This window comes from Haliotis rufescens, unplaced genomic scaffold (assembly GCF_023055435.1).
Source record: "Haliotis rufescens isolate VD_foot unplaced genomic scaffold, xgHalRufe1.0.p SCAF_9, whole genome shotgun sequence".
Classification (NCBI taxonomy): Eukaryota; Metazoa; Mollusca; class Gastropoda; order Lepetellida; family Haliotidae; genus Haliotis; species Haliotis rufescens.
The window spans coordinates 37,844,268-37,865,595 of NW_025964383.1; the positions used below are offsets into that span (position 1 = coordinate 37,844,268).

A 21,328-nucleotide genomic window follows, 5' to 3' on the forward strand; every position below is an offset into this window, starting at 1 on the left:
TGGCCAGATTTATTGAATTGGCAACAGGAATTGTTAGGCCACCATGGGGCTATAAATCACCTCATTTGTTTGGGTTCCAGTGTATTACGTCCCCTACATTCATACCAAGAGATGGTCCTTCCTGAGGGACTGCGCCCATGCTGAGTTTCAATCTGAACTCCGAAATTTCAATCTGAACTCCGAAATTTCAATCAAAGGGATGTGACCCGTTAATAGGCTTGGTGCTGATGAAATTGCCAGATCTATTGGCCATTCTGATTAACACAGAAGGATAATTATACCACTGTCAGTGGCAGAGGCCAGCCTCGGTCATCGGATTAACTCTCCTTGCAATGGAGGTAATAAATTGACAGAACTCTGCTGAGGAACAAGAGACGTAGCAGCATGGATTTGTCTAGAATTCCAAAAGTTGGGGAAAAGTTGTATTTTAACAGTGCATTCTCTGCAGCAATGTAAGACTAAGCATGAACAGTGTTCCCGCTGGCTTTTGAAACTGCTAGTCCTGGCGGACAGGCAACTCTTAAAATTACCAGTCCCCCCTATATTTTGCCAGTCCCAACGTTCAACAAATAAAAAAAAAAGTATGAAAATTATGTGGTTTTAATTCTTTCAACATCAGGTTTAGTGCAAAGATGTCATCTCTGAAGAAACTTAGTTAGATATATGGGTCATTCACACAAACTTCAGTCACAATTTTGTCTTTTTTTAAAAAATATTTCGAGACGAAATTGCTTCAAATGGATATTTAACCTAGAAATAGACAAGAGGAAACCCTGATGGTAACAGACAAGATGAAAAATGTACTTATATCAATATCACCGACGTTTTGTTCAACAACAAGATTTATAAGGTACTTCATTTGCCGGTCCACAGGGACGGGCAGCCACATGCATTACCACTCCAAGCCTAATTTTGCCAGTACAAAACTGGTAATTACCGGGAAACGAGAATGCTGATGAGAACTGTTTCTTCTTTATTGGTCCTGTTGTCAGAGACATACAAGGCCACAACAATAGTGTACATATCTCAATTGTGTGGATTGATGCTCCTGATGTCAATCAGTGGATTGTCTGGTCCAGACTTGATTATTTCAAGACTGCTGTCATATAGCTGGAATATTGCTGAGTGTGGTGTTGAACAACAAACACAAATCATATTACTAGTTACAGGATTGTCTGGTCCAGATTCAAGTTCTTACAGGCCGCCATCATACAGCTGGAATATTGCTGAGCGTGGTGTTTAACAACAAACACACAAATCATATTACTAATCATGGGATTGTCTGGCCCAGATTCAATTACTTACAGGCCGCCATCATACAGCTGGAATATTGCTGAGCGTGGTGTTTAACAACAAACACACAAATCATATTACTAATCATGGGATTGTCTGGCCCAGATTCAATTACTTACAGGCCGCCATCATACAGCTGGAATATTGCTGAGCGTGGTGTTTAACAACAAACACACAAATCATATTACTAATCATGGGATTGTCTGGTCCAGATTCAAGTTCTTACAGGCCGCCATCATACAGCTGGAATATTGCTGAGCGTGGTGTTTAACAACAAACACACAAATCATATTACTAATCATGGGATTGTCTGGCCCAGATTCAATTACTTACAGGCCGCCATCATACAGCTGGAATATTGCTGAGCGTGGTGTTTAACAACAAACACACAAATCATATTACTAATCATGGGATTGTCTGGCCCAGATTCAATTACTTACAGGCCGCCATCATACAGCTGGAATATTGCTGAGCGTGGTGTTTAACAACAAACACACAAATCATATTACTAATCATGGGATTGTCTGGTCCAGATTCAAGTTCTTACAGGCCGCCATCATACAGCTGGAATATTGCTGAGTGTGGTGTTTAACAACAAACACACAAATCATATTACTAATCATGGGATTGTCTGGTCCAGATTCAAGTTCTTACAGGCGGCCATCATACAGCTGGAATATTGCTGAGTGTGGTGTTTAACAACAAACACACAAATCATATTACTAATCATGGGATTGTCTGGTCCAGATTCAATTACTTACAGGCGGCCATCATACAGCTGGAATATTGCTGAGTGTGGTGTTTAACAACAAACACACAAATCATATTACTAATCATGGGATTGTCTGGCCCAGTTTCAATTATTTACAGGCGGCCATCATACAGCTGGAATATTGCTGAGTGTGGTGTTAAACAACAAACACACAAATCATATTACTAATCATGGGATTGTCTGGTCCAGATTCAATTACTTACAGGCTGCCATCATACAGCTGGAATATTGCTGAGTGTGGTGTTTAACAACAAACACAGTGTGATACAAAAAGCCCATTAGTCCTTGTTGTATATGCAAGTGAGCTTTGCTCCTCCTGAAATACTTAACATTCAGAGTGGCATTAAACTCGACTCATTCACCCAGTCTAATTGTAGCATGTTTGCCACTTCCTGATGTATACAGCTGAACTAGTCTCCCCCAAGTATCCATTCTTCCAGCTCTAAATTCATGTCTGACTTATGTATTACCCAAGTGGACATGTAATTACCCCTTTACTTGATAATTGCCTCATTTGGCCGGATGATATCTTTGTTGCTCAACTTCAATTCTCTAGTGGTAAGTGGATTGTAATAGGCTCGAGTGCTGTGGGCTGGCATCTGATAGTCTAGATCCTTCTCCATCGAGATGGAACCGCCTCTGTGGTGTAGTGGATAGTGCATCAGACAGGAGAGTGTAAGGTCGGTGGTTTGATCTCCGGCCTCCTCCATGGTGTAGTGGATAGAGCATCTGACAGGAGAGTGGAAGGTCGGTGGTTTGATCCCTGGCCGCCTCCATGGTGTAGTGGATAGAGCATCTGACAGGAGAGTGTAAGGTCGGTGGTTTGATCCCCGGCCGCCTCCAAGGTGTAGTGGATAGTGCATCTGACAGGAGAGTGGAAGGTCGGTGGTTTGATCCCTGGCCGCCTCCATGGTGTAGTGGATAGAGCATCTGACAGGAGAGTGTAAGGTCGGTGGTTTGATCCCCGGCCGCCTCCAAGGTGTAGTGGATAGTGCATCTGACAGGGGAGTGGAAGGTCGGTGGTTTGATCCCCGGCCGCCTCCATGGTGTAGTGGATAGAGCATCTGACAGGAGAGTGGAAGGTCGGTGGTTTGATCCCCGGCCGCCTCCATGGTGTAGTGGATAGAGCATCTGACAGGAGAGTGGAAAATCGGTGGTTTGATCCCCGGCCGCCTCCATGGTGTAGTGGATAGAGCATCTGACAGGAGAGTGGAAGGTCGGTGGTTTGATCCCCGGCCGCCTCCATGGTGGAGTGGATAGAGCATCTGACAGGAGAGCGGAAAATCGGTGGTTTGATCCCCGGCCGCCTCCATGGTGTAGTGGATAGAGCATCTGACAGGAGAGTGGAAGGTCGGTGGTTTGATCCCCGGCCGCCTCCATGGTGTAGTGGATAGAGCATCTGACAGGAGAGTGGAAGGTCGGTGGTTTGATCCCCGGCCGCCTCCATGGTGTAGTGGATAGAGCATCTGACAGGAGAGTGGAAAATCGGTGGTTTGATCCCCGGCCGCCTCCATGGTGTAGTGGATAGTGCATCTGACAGGAGAGTGGAAGGTCGGTGGTTTGATCCCCGGCCGCCTCCATGGTGTAGTGGATAGAGCATCTGACAGGAGAGTGGAAAATCGGTGGTTTGATCCCCGGCCGCCTCCATGGTGTAGTGGATAGTGCATCTGACAGGAGAGTGGAAAATCGGTGGTTTGATCCCCGGCCGCCTCCATGGTTTAGTGGATAGTGCATCTGACAGGAGAGTGGAAAATCGGTGGTTTGATCCCCGGCCACCTCCATGGTGTAGTGGATAGTGCATCTGACAGGGGAGTGGAAGGTCGGTGGTTTGATCCCCGGCCGCCTCCATGGTGTAGTGGATAGTGCATCAGACAGGAGAGAGGAAGGTCGGTGGTTTGATCTCTGGCTGCCTCCATGGTGTAGTGGATAGAGCATCTGACAGGAGAGTGGAAAATCGGTGGTTTGATCCCCGGCCACCTCCATGGTGTAGTGGATAGTGCATCTGACAGGGGAGAGGAAGGTCAGTGGTTTGATCCCCGGCCGCCTCCATGGTGTAGTGGAGAGTGCATCTGACAGGAGAGTGTAAGGTCGGTGGTTTGATCCCTGGCCGCCTCCATGGTGTAGTGGATAGAGCATCTGACAGGAGAGTGGAAAATCGGTGGTTTGATCCCCGGCCACCTCCATGGTGTAGTGGATAGTGCATCTGACAGGAGAGAGGAAGGTCGGTGGTTTGATCCCCGGCCACCTCCATGGTGTAGTGGATAGTGCATCTGACAGGAGAGTGGAAGGTCGGTGGTTTGATCCCCGGCCACCTCCATGGTGTAGTGGATAGTGCATCTGACAGGAGAGTGGAAGGTCGGTGGTTTGATCCCCTCAAATGTTACTTGTCAATGACAACTTGTACTTGTCCTCATCACAATTAAGTAGTCTCGGGCCAGCAGGCCAGCATGAATTCCGAAGGCAGCTCTGTGGTGAAGGGGCATGGGTGGTCAAGTCATCCAAAGCACGGGACTTTGCTGTGCAGTCAAATCCTGGTTTGTCCTAATTATGATTACAACGCCGGGTTGCACCTAAGTGGTAAATGTCTAACAGGGCTTGATTACTTGATGCGATAAGTCATTCAGGGAACATGGGGCTGAAGCTACTGAAAGATATCCTAGTTGGATGCTGCTTTCAGGAGTAGCAAATAAGCAGCGTTTTGAACTGTGCGTGCTAATTTAGAACCAGGGTGTTGTGTTCGGAATCAGTTATGAAATATCACCAGCCATAACTGGTTGTTCAACCAATCAATCATTGATAATAACTGGTGGCATATATTTTTTGAACTTCCATACGAAATAATTATTTTACCATGATTTGAAATATGATGAAACTTAGAAAACATTATTGAAAATGAAGTATTGATAAATCTATCCAATGGTTGAACATTTAAAAGAAGAAATGCGATTTCTTCATGATTATTGAATCTTAGGTATGTCCTGTAATTGAAACTGCCCCTCGGTTATTTATTGATGAGTGTGATAGGTGCAAGATAGTATGTAGAGATCTGTTCAATGGTTGAACATTTCAAAGAAATATTAGATGAGATTTCTCCACATTTATTGCATCTCTACAGGAAACGATCAATCATCAGTAATAACTGACCATCGAAGCGTCACTCGTTGTCACTCTCGGATCAAAACTGTATGTCTGGGGGACTTATAGATTTGTGATGCTCTATGTTTGAATGAATTATTCTCCTGCTGGGAAGATCATGTGATGACATTAATAGCTTGAGATGGAACCAGTCTGCTGGAAGGTAGTAGCATAAGTTGCTGCTGTTGAATCACATCTGCGTCGGGATCTTTTTGACCATGCTGAACAAGCTTTGACATATTTATTTGTTTGTAATTTACTTCTGTCAAACGACTTTTTGTGATTGCTGGTATCGACATGTCACAACGACCTCTGTGTCCATGGGAGCGTAGTCAATTTCATCGACATGATTTGCACGTGCACCGCATGCGTACACCCTCTCTACCTGTAACAGACCCATGAAGATCCGGGGTAGAATAGATCTTCAGCAACCCATGCTTGCCGTAAAAGGCGACTAATGGGATCGGGTGGTCAGGCTAGCTGACTTGGTTGATGCGTGTCATCGATCCCAATTGCGTGGATCGATGCTCATGATATTAATCACTGGATTGTCTGGTCCAGACTCGATTATTTACAGACCGCCGTCATATAGCTGGAATATTGCAGAGTGCGGCGTTAAACAACAAACCAACCAACCAACTCTACCTGTAACAAGCCAAATATGTTTGTCTAAATTCTGTGCACCGCCTACTTATCGCAAACACGTTTTATCTGTTGGTTCAACTTATCTTGGATTACCAGTAAGCTATCCAAAGTGCAAGTTAAGGGCACTATACTTTGCAGTGTTCAGATGAAGCATTAACTTCAAAGGCTCATTGTTGTAGCCCTAATGTCAAATGTCAAAAGTTAAAGATTATGTCAAAAGTAGAAGATCAATTTTGAAAACTGCATGTGACAGCATTCCTTCATCGATTGTGAGGGGCACGGGTGGCTCAGTCATCTAAGGTGCTGTGATTCGCTGTGCAGAGTTGTGTCCCTTGGGCACGCCAGATACCTATGATTGTGGGTTTGAATCCCGGTTTGCCCCAATTATGTTTCTAGGTTTGTCAGCACCATACCTGTGCTGGTGGGTTTCATCGAAGTGGTAAACGTCTAGGACCTGCATCACTTCGGGCTTTCCTCCCACATTAAGCTGACACGCCGCGATATAACTGTAATACTGTTAAGAGTGGCGTTAAACCCAACTCACTCACACACCTATACTAATCATTGTCCCAAGTCAGCTTGCCTGCGAGGGAGCATCTGTGACAGTCCCACATTACATCCGACAAATCCAGTATTTGTCAATCACAATCGGCTTACCACCAAAACAGCCACCTATCAGACAGTCATATCCTGACAGGCAAACAATCAGGCCGAGGTTGTTTTGAGAGACGTGCTGTGAATCGTAGGATCTGCAGGGCTGTAATGAACAGTTCACGAACAAACACAAATTAAGCACAGACATGAAGAGCTTTGTTGCAAGACTTCCAACAACATCACATCTCAAACATCATCGATGATTAATGTGTTCGGTTCAAAGGCCAGTTGATGGGTTGTGGGCATTCATTCTCAAGGAAGTATATAAACTTAAGAGACAGATTTGTGGAACTTGAAATGGTGCACTGAAGACTATTGGCACTTGTCCTGTAGTCCTTGCCAAACTGCCTAACAGTTAAGGTGTCAAAGGGACTGGTAGAATTATTTTTTTTAGGGTTTTGCTATTAATAAGGACTAGTGGATTACTGCTGCTACTCCACTATTGGGGATAACCTGTTAACATCCCTGTACTCTCCAACCCAGAGTTTCTTGTGGTCAACCCAGTATGTCTGCCACAGGCCGGATAGATGTGGCGATTTGTACAGCAATATTCAAGCTATATGACGGCAGTCTGGGCCAGACAACCCAGTGACTGACATCATGAGCATCCATCTAATCAATTGGGATACATTAAGCCTGGGACCTGTTCGACAAAGCATTCTTAGCGCTACGACTGTCATAAGCCTATGTTAAAGAATTGGAGTTGCGGTCATCTTATCGCTAAGATCGCTTTGTCGAACGGGGCCCATTAGTCGCCATTAGTCTTATGATAAAATACATTGTTCTAGTTGGGATATTCCAAGGGGGACATGGAAACATTTTGTTAACAGGAGTGAACTGTGGAACACTTGAAACAAAAGACGTTCTATCCTTGGCGTCTGTAGTAGCCAAACATACATGGATGTCCGTGTTCCAAGTTTCTCAACAGGCATGGTGTGTGGGGTAGCCTTGTGGTTAAAGCATTCATTCGTCACTTCTGAAGGCCAGGGTTTGATTCTCTACATGGGTACTTTAGCGTTAGAACATGGCACTAGTCCTATAGCCCTTGCCAAACAGCCCATACCTAAGGTGTCACAAGGACTAGTAAACATTTGCCATTTTTAAGGGGTTTGCAATATGTTTTTATAAGGACTAGTGGACTAAACGTGTTAGTTTCTACCACTTTACTTCCCATTTCTGGTGTCCCCGTCATGATGTAGCTGGGGCGGTCGGGTAGCCTAGTGGTTAAAGCGTTCACTCGTCACGCCAAAGACCAGGGTTCAATTCCCGACATGGGTACAATGTGTGAAACCCATTTCTGGTGTACCCTGCCGTGATATTGCTGGAATATTGCTAAAAGCGGCGTAAAACCATACTCACTCATGATATTGCTGGAATATGCTTAAAGCAGGGTAAGAAACTAACATTTTTTGTTCACTAGTCCTTATAATGATAACATAGTAAAACCCTTAAAATGGGCCAATTTTTACTGGTCCTTAGGATACCATTACTATTGGGCAGTTTGGTAAGGACTACAGGACTAGTACCAATTTCTAACGCTGTTAAAGCGGCATAAACTCACTCACTCACTCCACAAGCAAATGAGTAACTGATAAGTATCACATTAGTGTATTCACATGCACATCTCCCGCTGTCCGCTGAGCCTGAGTGTTGTGTGGAAACAGGTAATTCACTGACACTTACCAATAGGCAGATATTGATTGGCTGCTCATCACAGAGACTGGGTTTGTGGTTCAGTGGATAGGAATGTATGGAGCCCTGTGTGGCATTGTTGCTCAAGTATACTCCTGCTGCCGGGACACGGCATAATGTAATTATTGTTACTCATTGCTGGAATCAAGGTCTTTGATGTTTAAGTACATGAATTTATGTGCATGTTTGTTTCCTGAATGGAATCGTGTGATCAGCTGGCTTGTTGAAGATTAAGGTTAAAGTGTTTGTTGTGTGATGATCAGATGGGATGTTGATGTGAGATTGAGTGCAGTTGTGTTTGAACGAAAACATCTTGAGGAGCCCATTACTCTTAGGTGTAGCGATTCACTGTGCAGAGTTGCATCCCTTGGCCATATCTGGATCTGCTAATCATGGTTTCAAGTCCCTGAATTGCCTTAATTCTGATATTATATCAGTACCATTCCATGCTTGTGGGTTTCACCAAAGCAACCTGTGCTAAGAAGTTCTTAGTCTGTTTGCCCAAAATTGTCTCTTGGCATCATTTTCAGTAGATTTTTTTATTTAATAATGGACTTTCTTCCCTGTGCTTGCAAGGCCAAATGAAATGTGACTAGACTCGCACTTTGAATGAGTAGCTGAAGTCGCAGATTGCCTGGTAAAAGTCCAAGACTTCATCCGTTTACACTTTCCTCAGATATAAAGCTGACACACTAATATGACTCCAAAGTTCTTCATTGCTTATACGAGTGAGCAGAAGCCTCTTGCCCCAGGTTCAAGACTGGTACAATTTCTATGTCTCCTAACATGGTCATACTAACCCACGGGTTACAATCTACTGAAACAATGCTATTAGGCCCAAAAGACCTGGAAGATCCAGGGTCGAATAGGTCTTCAGCAACCCAAGCTTGCCGTAAAAGGTGACTATGCTTGTCGTAAAAGGCAACTAACGGGATCGGGTGGTCAGGATCGGGTGGTCAGGCTCGCTGACTTGGTTGATGGATGTCATCGATCTCAGTTGCGCGGATCGATGCCCATGATATCAATCACTTGATTGTCTGGTCCAGACTAGATTACTTAAAGACCGCCGTCATATAGCTAGAATATTGCTGAGTGCGACGTTAAACAACAAACAAACAAACAAACAAGTATTATGCCCCCAAACCTTTGGTACAGTCTGACATTGTATCCATGTGGGAATCAAACTGGAGTCTGTGGCAAACTGACGCACTTTCCGCTGGGCCACCCTACAGTCATTTGTTAATCAGGCTGTGAAGCCAAGTGTGAGAGGCGGGAGTGGAAGGAGCCGGACTGTGTATTTACTTTAACATTCTAAATGCCAGTAGCTGCTGCAGCCTATTGATTACTCCTCTCCATGACCACTGACTCCAGCTGTGGTGTAGCAGCACTACAAATGTCTCTCAGTACTGGGCACACCAGACTAATTTGGTTTCATGTTGGTACACATTTTCAGGGCTCAGATGGAGGACAGTCCGGATGTTATGGTACAATGATGCATTGCAATTTGCATCTGATACTTGATAGGCTTGTTCTAGTGTTGATTCATGTTTAAATTCATGTTTAAATTCTGTATCAATTTTCAAAATGTTATATTTACTACGTTTTGCAATAACTTGGCCTGATAAATACTCTGGCCTTCTCTACCTGCTGTCTGTCATGAAACTTTATGTTCTGTCCGACTACATAATACTGGAAAAATCATGTGAAATAAACACAAAATGGATAATAGCTTGTATCATATGGTACTCAATAGTCTGTCTCACTCTCAGTCATTGAATCATATTATTTTCCCTTCTGAGCAGCCCTTACTTAAATTCAATAGCTCTGAATGTAGCAAGTCTAGATTTTCCACAGGTTCAAGGTCTGAAACTCCAATCTCACTGGGGCTCCTTTTCAATTTGAAATGAATGCATTGCTTGTTTTCATCAAAATTCTATGTTTTCAGGGAGTGTTAGGCTAGGTACTTAAGTATGAAGCTATGTTTCATATCGTGAGGTAGGTATGCCTTAACATCTCTAGTGAATGGATTAAGAATTCCTTGATTCCAGGTTAGAGCCTGTTTTTTGTAAGATAGTGGTCTTGTATAAGGTTTCTTTGTTGATATTTAACGCCACATTCGAGTTATATGATAGTGGTCTGTAAATAATCAAGTCTAGACCAGACAATCCTGTGATTGATGTTGTAAGCATCTATCCACTACGTCACGCAATCAGCCAAGCCACGTAGTCTGACCCCCCAAGCCATTTGGTCACCTTATAACCAGTATAGGTCGCTGGGGACCCGTTCTAACAGTAGTCCTCACGGGGGGTCTTGTATGAGGTTGCCGCCAAAGTACGTCAATCGGAATTATCGTCGATAAGAAGAAATATTAACAATAATCGATATGATAATTGTGTCATCGATAATATCTTTCATAAACTATTGTGAATTTGTGATGAAATAAAGTTTTAAGTTACCAAAGCAGACTTATTTTTGTCCACTGTCAAAGACGGAAAGCAACTGATTTTGCTATATCACAAAGTAGTCCATGCATAAATGTGTCACCACTCACCACTGACGTGGAGTATGTTGTTTTGTCTCTTAACTTCTTGTATATTTGCTAAAAGTTATTTATCGATAGTTGATCGATATGTAGTTAAAGATTATGGATCTTTAAGATAGCCAGCGCTTGTTTTGAAATTTGGCAATGTATTATTTCATCTTAAAGTAATTATTGTACTCTTCTTCCTTTCGGAAAAATATTTAATTGTTTTCTCAGCTTAGCAAAGACCATTAATTCTACAGCTATCTTAACGAGACATTGTTCCCAATTTTGCCATAAAACTTAAGTTCTGGCAATCTTTTCTCCCTCTCGTTTGTTTTAAAAGATTTATTCTTCCTGTGTTACCACCACGTTCTCACTGATGGTGTGTGATAAATAGCTGTATATCACGTCTACATGCCGCTTGGAAGTGCTACCTCTGATAAGACCAACCACAGCAGCTGTCAGCACACATTTCACATCACTGACTCACATTGTGGAACACAATCACAGGTTAGCCGTCCGAACTCGTCACTATCAGATGTATATTTCATGTGCCTATCATGTCTGTTGTACTTCTTCGATCTCGGCTTGCTGAAGCGTTATGGCAAGACTAACATGGTTGTTTGTTGGCAACTTGTAGAGATCAGTTTGAAATTAATCAATTGTGGAGTTGTTGAAACCAATAGGAACAGTTTTTGTGTAACTGATGGTTAAATCAATTATGTATTGCGCTATCCATAATTGGCTCATTTGATTGATTGATTGAACATTGTGGATTCTTTTGTGTTTTTTAAATTGTTGGTGTTTGTGTCAGAAGGATTGAGCATCGATTTGATCGTCAGCGCATTTGCTGTTCATCATTCGTACGGCATGTTGTTGCTCGTTGTGGGTCAACAATAGAGTGAGTGAGTGAATATTGCTTAACGCCGCATCAGCAATTTTGCAGCTATTCGTGGCGAGGGGTCAACAATAGAGATGCATTGACATTGTCCATGATCCATCATATTGATCTCAAGTTGAAATAGCAATAATTGACTACCTGTGAAGCTCTGTTTTAGGATTGGTCATCAGCAACCCATGCTTGTCATAAGAGGAGACTAACATGATTGGGTGGTCAGACTCGCTGACTTGGTTGATGCATGTCATCGTATCCCAATTGTGTGGATTGGTGCTCATGATGTCAATCACTGGATTGTCTGGCTCAGACTTGATTATTAGGGTTGACCATTGGTCTGGAAATCACTATTGCGATAACTATTGATATTGAAAGAAACTATTGCAATAACTATTGATATTGCAAGCAACGATTGCGATAAATATCGATAGTTTTCAGTGTATCATTTTAGATGGATTTTAGAGTCGAATTAAGCCTTGGAACTGACGTTTTCCTTTGATTGTTATAACCATAACAACAAATAAAAAGTAAAGTTTGAGATATATGACTGATATTTTGTTTTTTCCTTACCCTAATAATTTAAAAAAAAGAAACTTCCACATTATCATGTGTAAATTACTACTACCGGTACTCATGATCAAAAGAAAAACAAATTTGAACAGCAGTGCATGTATTTTATTGATATGGTAAATACAATCTAAAGTATCGATATTCCTAACTGAAATCGATAATATTGATCGGAAACTGATTTAACAATCGATTTATTGACTTTCAGTGCTTACCAATAGCAATATATCGATATTCCGATTTATCGTGACACCCCTATCGATTATTCATGCTGTCATATAGCTGGTATATTGCAGAGAGTGTGGTATGACGGAGAAAACTTGACACTGATACAAGACTCGAATACCAACAGTCATGATCATTTTAATAAAATTATTAACATGATTAATACCGATTGTAAAATGACATTCTATGGTATTTGAATCTGGGGCCTCCTTTGTGACTCTATGGTTAATTTCAAACACTGTGTAAGGGTTAAGTTATTTGTCCTAAATATGTAGAGTTTCTGGGCTCCAGGTATTTTTTGAAACTATTGAGTACTCACATGTTATCATTCACATTGATTGGGTATTGATAGTTTTGGGGTAGAATAGACCTTCAGCAACCCATGCTTGCCGTAAGAGGCGACTAACGGATCGTGTGATCAGGCTCGCTGACTTGGTTGATGCATGTCATCGTATCCCTATGCGTAGATCGATGCTCATTGTGTCAATCACTTGATTGTCTGGTCCCGATTTGATTATTTACAGACAGTGGTCATATAGCTGGAATATTGCTGGAGTGTGACGTTAAGCAGCAAACAAACAGACTTTGGTTATTCAATATATTTTTAATCCCTTGGGTCTAGTCTGTTAGGTATTTTTATACCCGTGAGTTGTTCATGATAAAAATAATTAAAATACAAGACAACCTGACATTCCCTCAGAAATTTTTTTAAGATGGAGGACACATCGGTAAGTGTGAAACAGGCAGCCATGTTTTGAAATTGTGTCTCTTGGTAACTTTGTACATTGTAGCACTCTTCGCCCAGTACAAATTGTATTGTGTATCCCATGAATTGTTGGGGGCATTGGTCGACCAGTCCAAGACACAAGTCGCTGTGCAGAGTTGTGTCCCTTGGGCATGCCAGGAACCTATGAATCAGTGTTAGAAAGTGGCACTAATCCTGTAGTCAAAGGGTTATGCTATATGTTACATTGACTAGTGTTAGTTTCTACCGCTGTGAATGTGTGTTTGAATCCCGGTTCATCCTGATTATGTTTCTTGGGTATGTCAGCATCACTTGGGCTTTCCTCCCACATTAAGCTGACACTTTGTGATATAACTGGAACACTGTTAAGAGCAGTGTTGAGTCCAACTCACTCACTCACTCACTCACTCACTCACTCACTCAGTGAATTGTACTGTTATTTTTGTAGCTCCCTCCCTTGAAGAGAGAATGTTTTTGGTGCAAATATATATAGGAAGTATTGATAAATTTCTTTGTGACACATCCCTGCTGTATAAAGGCTTACAGATTTGTCAACATGGCAGTGACGACCATCAGAATATTATTTTAGTTTGTGTGAAAAGGACATTCACAGCTTTATGTAATCAACTTCAAGCAAGATGTGGGGGACATCTCAAAAGTTTTGAGTTGATAAATTAATGCTTAGATTACAATAATTTGAGGTGAAAATTGAGAATTATATTCTTCAAGATATGATTAACTAAGAGAAACTGTATTTCAATCTACTATATGAATGTGCAGTAGATGAGAGCTGTCATTGATTAGTATCAATATATCGACTCAAAAGTTTCACGATGTAGAGATAAATATATTAATGAAATTGTTCTGTATCAATAAATTATTATAAATGCAGTGTCGACATTATGTTTTATTGATATCTTGATATATTGATGACATCATAACAATAGAAAAGACTTAAGATAAAATTTGATCAACTTTTGAACCGATCCCTTGCACATCACCCTTTCCTTCTTCAAATAAGACAGAAAGTAGCACAAAATGTCTGAATAGTTCATTGATCAATTGAAGTACTTATCTTTTTGTGAATAAGTCTCATGACAAGCGATTCAATGAATTGACAACAGGTCACATTTAATTACTTGTAAAAACTTTTGAACCGTCCCTCTTTGATCACATTATTTGTAATACGGGACATAATTTTGGTTTACACATTGGCATATACTTCAGTTGTTTATCTTTGGGTGTGAGGCCTGCGTCTTTGACATGACGAGGTCGAGGAGTGGTAAGAAAATAGTTACGATTAAACAGGTCAAGAGGCTTATGAGTGGAGGTAGATAATTCAGGATCTTCCTCGCAAGTTGGCCAGGGTACTGTCTTCGTGTCACCATGGCCAGCTGCCTCAACTGTCGTCTGAAATCTTGTCCAGAAATTTTGCATTTTTTCATAGGTAAGCTTACACCTTCATCCATGTTTTGGGGTGATGTTACAGGGTGATATTACCCATAGGGCCACGGATTGAGGGGAAATTATTGTCAGTCATTTTCACTGAACATCTTTGCTTCGTGCTGATTGGCTAGTTCACCTCAGTTGGTCCATTGTTTTCATTGTTTGTGAAGTGCTTCATGACGATGTGACAGCATGACTGCATATTTCTGCAAATAACTGGATTGACTGGTCCAGACTAGATTATTTACGAAATGCTTGGATATTGTGCTGTTAAACAACAAACAAACAAACAAACAAACAAACAAAACATATTTCCCTGTAGGTTGTAAATTATTCTCTAAGTATCAAGAGTTGTTGTGCTTTCTAGGTTTGTCAGCTCCATATCTTTGCTCATGGGTTTCATCAAAGTGGTTTACATCTAAGACATGCTGTAATTTAAGTGAAGTACTGTTTAAAGTGGTGTTAAGCCAAAGTCCTTCACTCACAATCTCATTCTCTGTAAATTGTATGTTTTCACCAACTGGCATCTCAGTACAGCATACTTATTGCAAGGGCTGTCAAGATAGGTCTCTTGATTTTAAAGGGCTCTGATTGGTTCAATGACCTAGTAGCTGGTCATCTTATTGGGCCAATGACCTAGTAGCTAGTCATCTGATTGGTTCAATGACTTAGTAGCTAGTCATCTGATTGGTTCAATGACCAAACTGTAGCTAGTCATCTGATTGGTTCAATGACCTAGTAGTTAGTCATCTGATTGGTTCAATGACCTAACTGTAGCTAGTCATCTGATTGGTTTAATGACCTATCTGTAGCTAGTCATCTGATTGGTTCAATGACCTAACTGTAGCTAGTCATCTGATTGGTTCAATGACCTAGTAGCTAGTCATCTGATTGGTTCAATGACCTAACTGTAGCTAGTCATCTGATTGGTTCAATGACCTAGTAGCTAGTCATCTGATTGGTTCAATGACCTAGTAGTTAGTCATCTGATTGGTTCAATGACTTAACTGTAGCTAGTCACCTGAATGGTTCAATGACCTAGTAGGTAGTCATCTGAATGGTTCAATGACCTAGTAGTTAGTCATCTGATTGGTTCAATGACCTAACTGTAGCTAGTCATCTGATTGGTTTAATGACCTATCTGTAGCTAGTCATCTGATTGGTTCAATGACCTAACTGTAGCTAGTCATCTGATTGGTTCAATGCCTAGTAGCTAGTCATCTGATTGGTTCAATGACCAAACTGTAGCTAGTCATCTGATTGGTTCAATGACCTAGTAGTTAGTCATCTGATTGGTTCAATGACCTAACTGTAGCTAGTCATCTGATTGGTTTAATGACCTATCTGTAGCCAGTCATCTGATTGGTTCAATGACCTAACTGTAGCTAGTCATCTGATTGGTTCAATGACCTAGTAGCTAGTCATCTGATTGGTTCAATGACCTAACTGTAGCTAGTCATCTGATTGGTTCAATGACCTAGTAGCCAGTCATCTGAATGGTTCAATGACCTAACTGTAGCCAGTCATCTGAATGGTTCAATCACCTAGTAGCCAGTCATCTGATTGGTTCAATGGCCTAACTGTAGCTAGTCATCTGACTTGTAAGGAGAGGTGATTCTATATTTATCTGTCCAAGTGCCATTGCAATCTGTCAGGTATGTGTAGCTCCTGTATGAAACATTACAAGTTTCCGAAGATATTTCAAAGTTTCTAGAAATACATGATTGATGAGACTGTAAAAACTCTGAAAATTAGTATTGATTCTTGTAAGAAACATCCTTGTGAAATTGAGTATGGTGAAAAACAGATCTTGTTAGTGCTGCAAATATTTTATTTCTCAGTGTAGAAGTGATTGAATTACAAGGGTAATTTCTGAACGCATAGACACATGGGGGATGGGGTGTGTGTGTGTGTAGAAAATATGCTACATGCAACAATGACTTCAGAGTAGGGTTGGGAATTGGACCAAAAAGTGTATTGCGATATATTGCAATATTTCAAAAACATATTGCAATATTATTGCAATATATTGGGAAATAATTTCTACCAAGAGAAAAGCTTTTTTTCATATCCCTTTGACAAATATTAATATGAAAGCTGCAATGTTAACAATTTGGTCAAAATTATGAACCAATTTTAATAAATTGTACTATTATTTTTATCTACAATCAAATAAAGAATATGAAGCATTTGTTTTGTCTTTGTTTTGATTTAATAAGGTAAGACTATACATCATGGCATATACCGTATTCGACGTAATAAGCGCCCGGGGCGCTCTCAAAATTAGAAATAGGGGGCTCTTATTAGAATATTATTTTGATGGAAAAAAACATAGTCGAAAGATAAATTTTGTTGTTTATGCTGACAGCCTGAAATGATTTTGTACGACAGATATATTTTTCCAGATTTTAATTGCCTATAAATAAGGGTGCATATAACATGCGTGTGCGTATTATACCGAATAAATAAGTCTTGTGTACATTGATCAATCGGAAGGGATGCAAATTGGGCTTGTTCACTAGCCAATATATCGGCAAATATCGCCGTGGGCGCTTATTTGAGCGGGGCGCTTATTACGTCGAATACGGTACATGTCGGTCACAGTTTGAATAATGAGGGAAAAACCGATACGCCAAAAACGTATCGCGATACGTATCGTGCTGAATTTGTATTGCAATATACCGGTATACCGATAAAACCGCACATCCCTACTTAAGAGTAAGTGTTAGAATATATTTTGTGTGACATTACAGTTGGAAAGGAAAGGGTTTTTCACTTCAACATTTTCTCGATTCATGAGATTGGCTCAAACAAGTAGCACCAAGAATTGAACTTTTTTGGAACCATTTGTGATCATTACTAAGAAATTGGTGCGTTTCTGGCTGAGAGAAAGTTTTAAGTGAAAAACATGGCCAGAAATCAATAGCGCTTACTCTCGATAGCTGGTAAGTTAACGTTGCAGTCGACAGGTCAGTTTTTACGGGAATACTGTTTGCACAAAATAACTGTCGGAGCCTTCACTCAACAACCTTGATAATATGGATTCAATTTCTTTGATAGATTTGGATGTAAAAAATATATCACAGTTCGGACACAAGTTACCCTTAATTATATAGCTTTTTGCAAAACAGTTGCTTTTTTTGAGAAATGTTTTCAATGTTAGAAAGACATGCTTTGTAGTGGGAGACTTGGCTAGGGTTAATGTTTGGTTGAGGCACATTTGAAGGTTTTTGAGTTGACTCCTGTAGAACACCAGAGCTCTGTTATCAATGGATATTCCATTTGAAAAACCTGAAAGACATCATTGTGCGGGAATGGGTTTTGATGCCTCGGTTCAATGTCTCGGCCACAACAGTTTGAAAGTGTGTGTCATGGGCAGAAAAACAATGACCATATTCGACGTAATAAGCGCCCAGGGCGCTCTCAAAATTAGAAAAAGGGGGCTCTTATTAGAATGTTATTTTGGTGGAAAAAACAGAATTGAAAGATAAATGTCGTGGTTTATGCTGACAGCCTGAAATGTTTATGTACGACAGATATATTTTTCCGGAATTAAATGCCCATAATTAAGGGTGCATAAAACACACAAGTGCATATTATTCATGAATAAATAAGTCTTGTGTACATTGATCACTTGGAAGGGGTGCTGATTGGGATTGTTCAATAGCCAATATCTTAGCAAAAGGCGCCGTGGGCGCTTATTAGAGCGGGGCGCTTATTACGTCGAATACGGTAGTGTGGATGGAGGAGAGACGAGATCTTAGTATTCTGGGCACATGCAGTATATCAAGCCATCTTGGAAACATGGAATGCTCCGACTGGACTTGTTCGGGGTCCAGAGATAAGAGTTAGAACAAGCTGGTCTGAATCTTTTGTCCACAGTTTATGCCAGAAATGTTTGTCTACTGACCCGAACTTGTCTTGAGTGAGTGAGTTGGGTTTAACGCCACTTTTAACAGTATTACAGTTTTATCGCTGCGTGTCAGCTTAATGTGGGAGGAAAGCCCGCAGTGATGCAGGTCTCAGACATTTACCACTTTGGTGAAACCCATGAGCACGGGTATGGTGCTGACAAACCTAGAAACATAATCGGGGTGAACCGGGATTCGAACCCACAATCATAGGTTTCCGGCTAGCCTTTTGGGACGCAACTCTGCACCGCGAAAACACGCGCCTTGGGCCACCCATGCCCCTGAACTTGCCTTGAATGTGTTGGGCCATTTCTTATAAATAAATTGCAAAGGTGGTAGAAAGTAGAAACTCAGATAAAAGCTCAAAACAAGAATGATAAATAACAGTTCAGAAATTTAATGAACTTAGATGCTGATTGAAATCTTGATGTTGGGTTTTGAACTAGTACAAAATTATTATGAAAAGACAAGTAGAAATATTTGTGTTGATCTTCCAATTTTAATTTTTTTTTGTAATTGGAAATGCATTGTCAGCTGCAGTAATATGTTGGACATTAATCATCAGCTGTCACCACGGGGTCTAATATAGTGGTCAGCACAGAGCCTGTCAATGGAGTGAACTGGGGTAACTTCAAACACCAAAATCTCTGCTCAGATCCGAGCCTCTGGAGGATATAGTATTTAGAGGCAATGGTGGAAGACTGATGTTCAGACTCTGAAAATTTATGACTTTGATAAAAACAAGCGACTACATTTAAACTGAAAAGGGGCCCCAGGAGATCGAACCTGTAACTGAGTTTCAGAACGTTTGGAAAATCTAGATTTGTTTCATTTAGAGCCATGGCTTTACACAAAGGCCTGGGTGAAAGGGAAGATTCAAATAGAGATTGAACCGAAATGGTGCTGTCAGGCAGGGCTGCTTCTGTTTTTGCAAGTACATGTACTTGAAAAAATCTCGTGAAGATCCAGGGTAGAATAGGATTTCAGCAACCCATGCTTGCCGTTAAAGGTGACAATGCTTGTTGTAAAAGGCGACTAATGGGATCGGGTGGTCAGGCTTGCTGACTTAGTTGATGTATGTCATTGTATCCATAGATTGATGCTTATAAAGTCAATCACTGGATTGTCTGGTCCAGGCTTGATTAATTACAGACTGCTCTCATTTAGCTTGAATGTTGCTGTGTGCGCCGTTAATCAATCAATTAATCAATTATCTAGAATATCAATAGTATTGATAGCCATAATAAAATGAAAAAGAAATATTGTTCTTTCTAATTGTTTTGGGTATTTCAAGATATGGTGGCCTGTGAAGATCCGGGGTAGAATAAGTCTTCAGCAACCCATGCTTGCCGTAAAAGGCGACTATGCCTGTAAATAATCGAGTCTGGACCAGACAATCCAGTGATTGACATCATGAACATCAATCCACGCAATTGAGATTGATGACATGCATCAACCAAGTCAGCGAGCCTGACCACCAGATCCCGTTAGTTGCCTTTTACGACAAGCAAAGTCGCCTTTTACGGCAAGCATGGGTTACTGAAGACCTATTCTACCCCGGACCTTCACGGGTGTCACTGAAAGGGAAGCATGCCCTGCTCTACTGGTAGGTTTATTTAGGAAAACACCAGTTTATGACCTATGTATTGGATAAAACTTTCTCAAGTAGGGGCAGATAAGAACTAAAGGATTCTATATTCTGCCTGTAATCTTCCAAGCCCTGATAACACTCATTATGAAATATATGCAGCTGATGCACAGAGCTCCAACACAACATGATTTAGGATAACAGTCAGAGGCTGAATGTTCAACGCATATAGACTTGCATAGGTCTCTTACAAAAATTATTGTTTATGAAAATATTGTGTTAAATTTTAAAGAAAATTTACATTTATATTTTTAAAGTTATCAACTTGTGTTGGTCTTAAACTTGTAAGTCTGTCTAGACTTGCTGATAACCATGTTACAATAACTGGAACAACATTGGCAGAGCTCTAGATAATAGGGCTGGGACGAGTCTGAATTTACCCACCCCCGTATTACCCGACCCTACCCGGGTCTCAAGAGATCGGTACAAAATGTCTGATTGGGCATTTTTCTACCAAAGCACAGGAAAAACATATTTAGATACATGTATTAAACAATCTGGTCATGCATACACTGGAGTTGACTGTTTTATCTTTATTCAAACATATTAAAGTCAGAAGGAATTGGTGCATAGTCAGAAAGAAATGTGAACATTTGTGACTTGTAGTGTAACCATAGAGTTCTAGATACTTTTTGTCATTAAACAATATATCATGTGACTAACCACGGGTCCGGGTAGTCCTGTGGGTACCCGGGTCCTACACAGTACCCACCCGACTCGGGTACCTGAGTTACCCGTCCCAGCCCTACTAGATAAGCTGCGTATGTGCCAAATATGAAGTCACCTGAAACAGCAGTTTATGGAGATATATTTAAAAAAAAATGATTACCGATTATTTTTAAACCGCAGTAGCCTGGATCCTGGGAGTGAAATATATTGAATACCAGTGTTTTAAATAATCCAAAATCGACAGGCTGCCATGAAGACCCACAGACTATAAAAGCTGCAGATCTTGACTAAATTCATCAGGGCCTCATTTGATAAACTGCAGCTTATTGTGACAAATAAATCAACACGTTTTTATCTGCAGGCCATAAGGACCAATAAACATTGAAACTATGGGCCCGTCACAAGGTCTACCACGGGACTACAGGCCGACGCTTTTTTCAAACACTATTGAATGCCTAAAGAAAACTACAAAGACCCAATGTGAATGATTAAATGTGAGTAAGATTA

General features: G+C 41.0%; 1 protein-coding gene across 2 annotated transcripts in view; it reads left to right on the forward strand.

Moving 5' to 3' along the window:
- The window catches only part of LOC124139544 (disks large homolog 2-like), a 362,823-nt gene that overhangs the window by 10,550 nt on the left and 330,945 nt on the right, over positions 1-21,328 (forward strand). Inside the window, exon 1 of one of the 2 annotated variants that reach the window (XM_048391386.1) lies at positions 21,197-21,315. The exons of the other annotated variant lie outside the window; for it this stretch is intronic. Within the exon in view, the coding sequence (XP_048247343.1) occupies positions 21,306-21,315 (10 nt within the window). The 5' untranslated portion in view covers positions 21,197-21,305. Of the gene's footprint in view, positions 1-21,196; positions 21,316-21,328 lie in introns of those variants that run through there. 2 annotated transcript variants of the gene reach the window in all.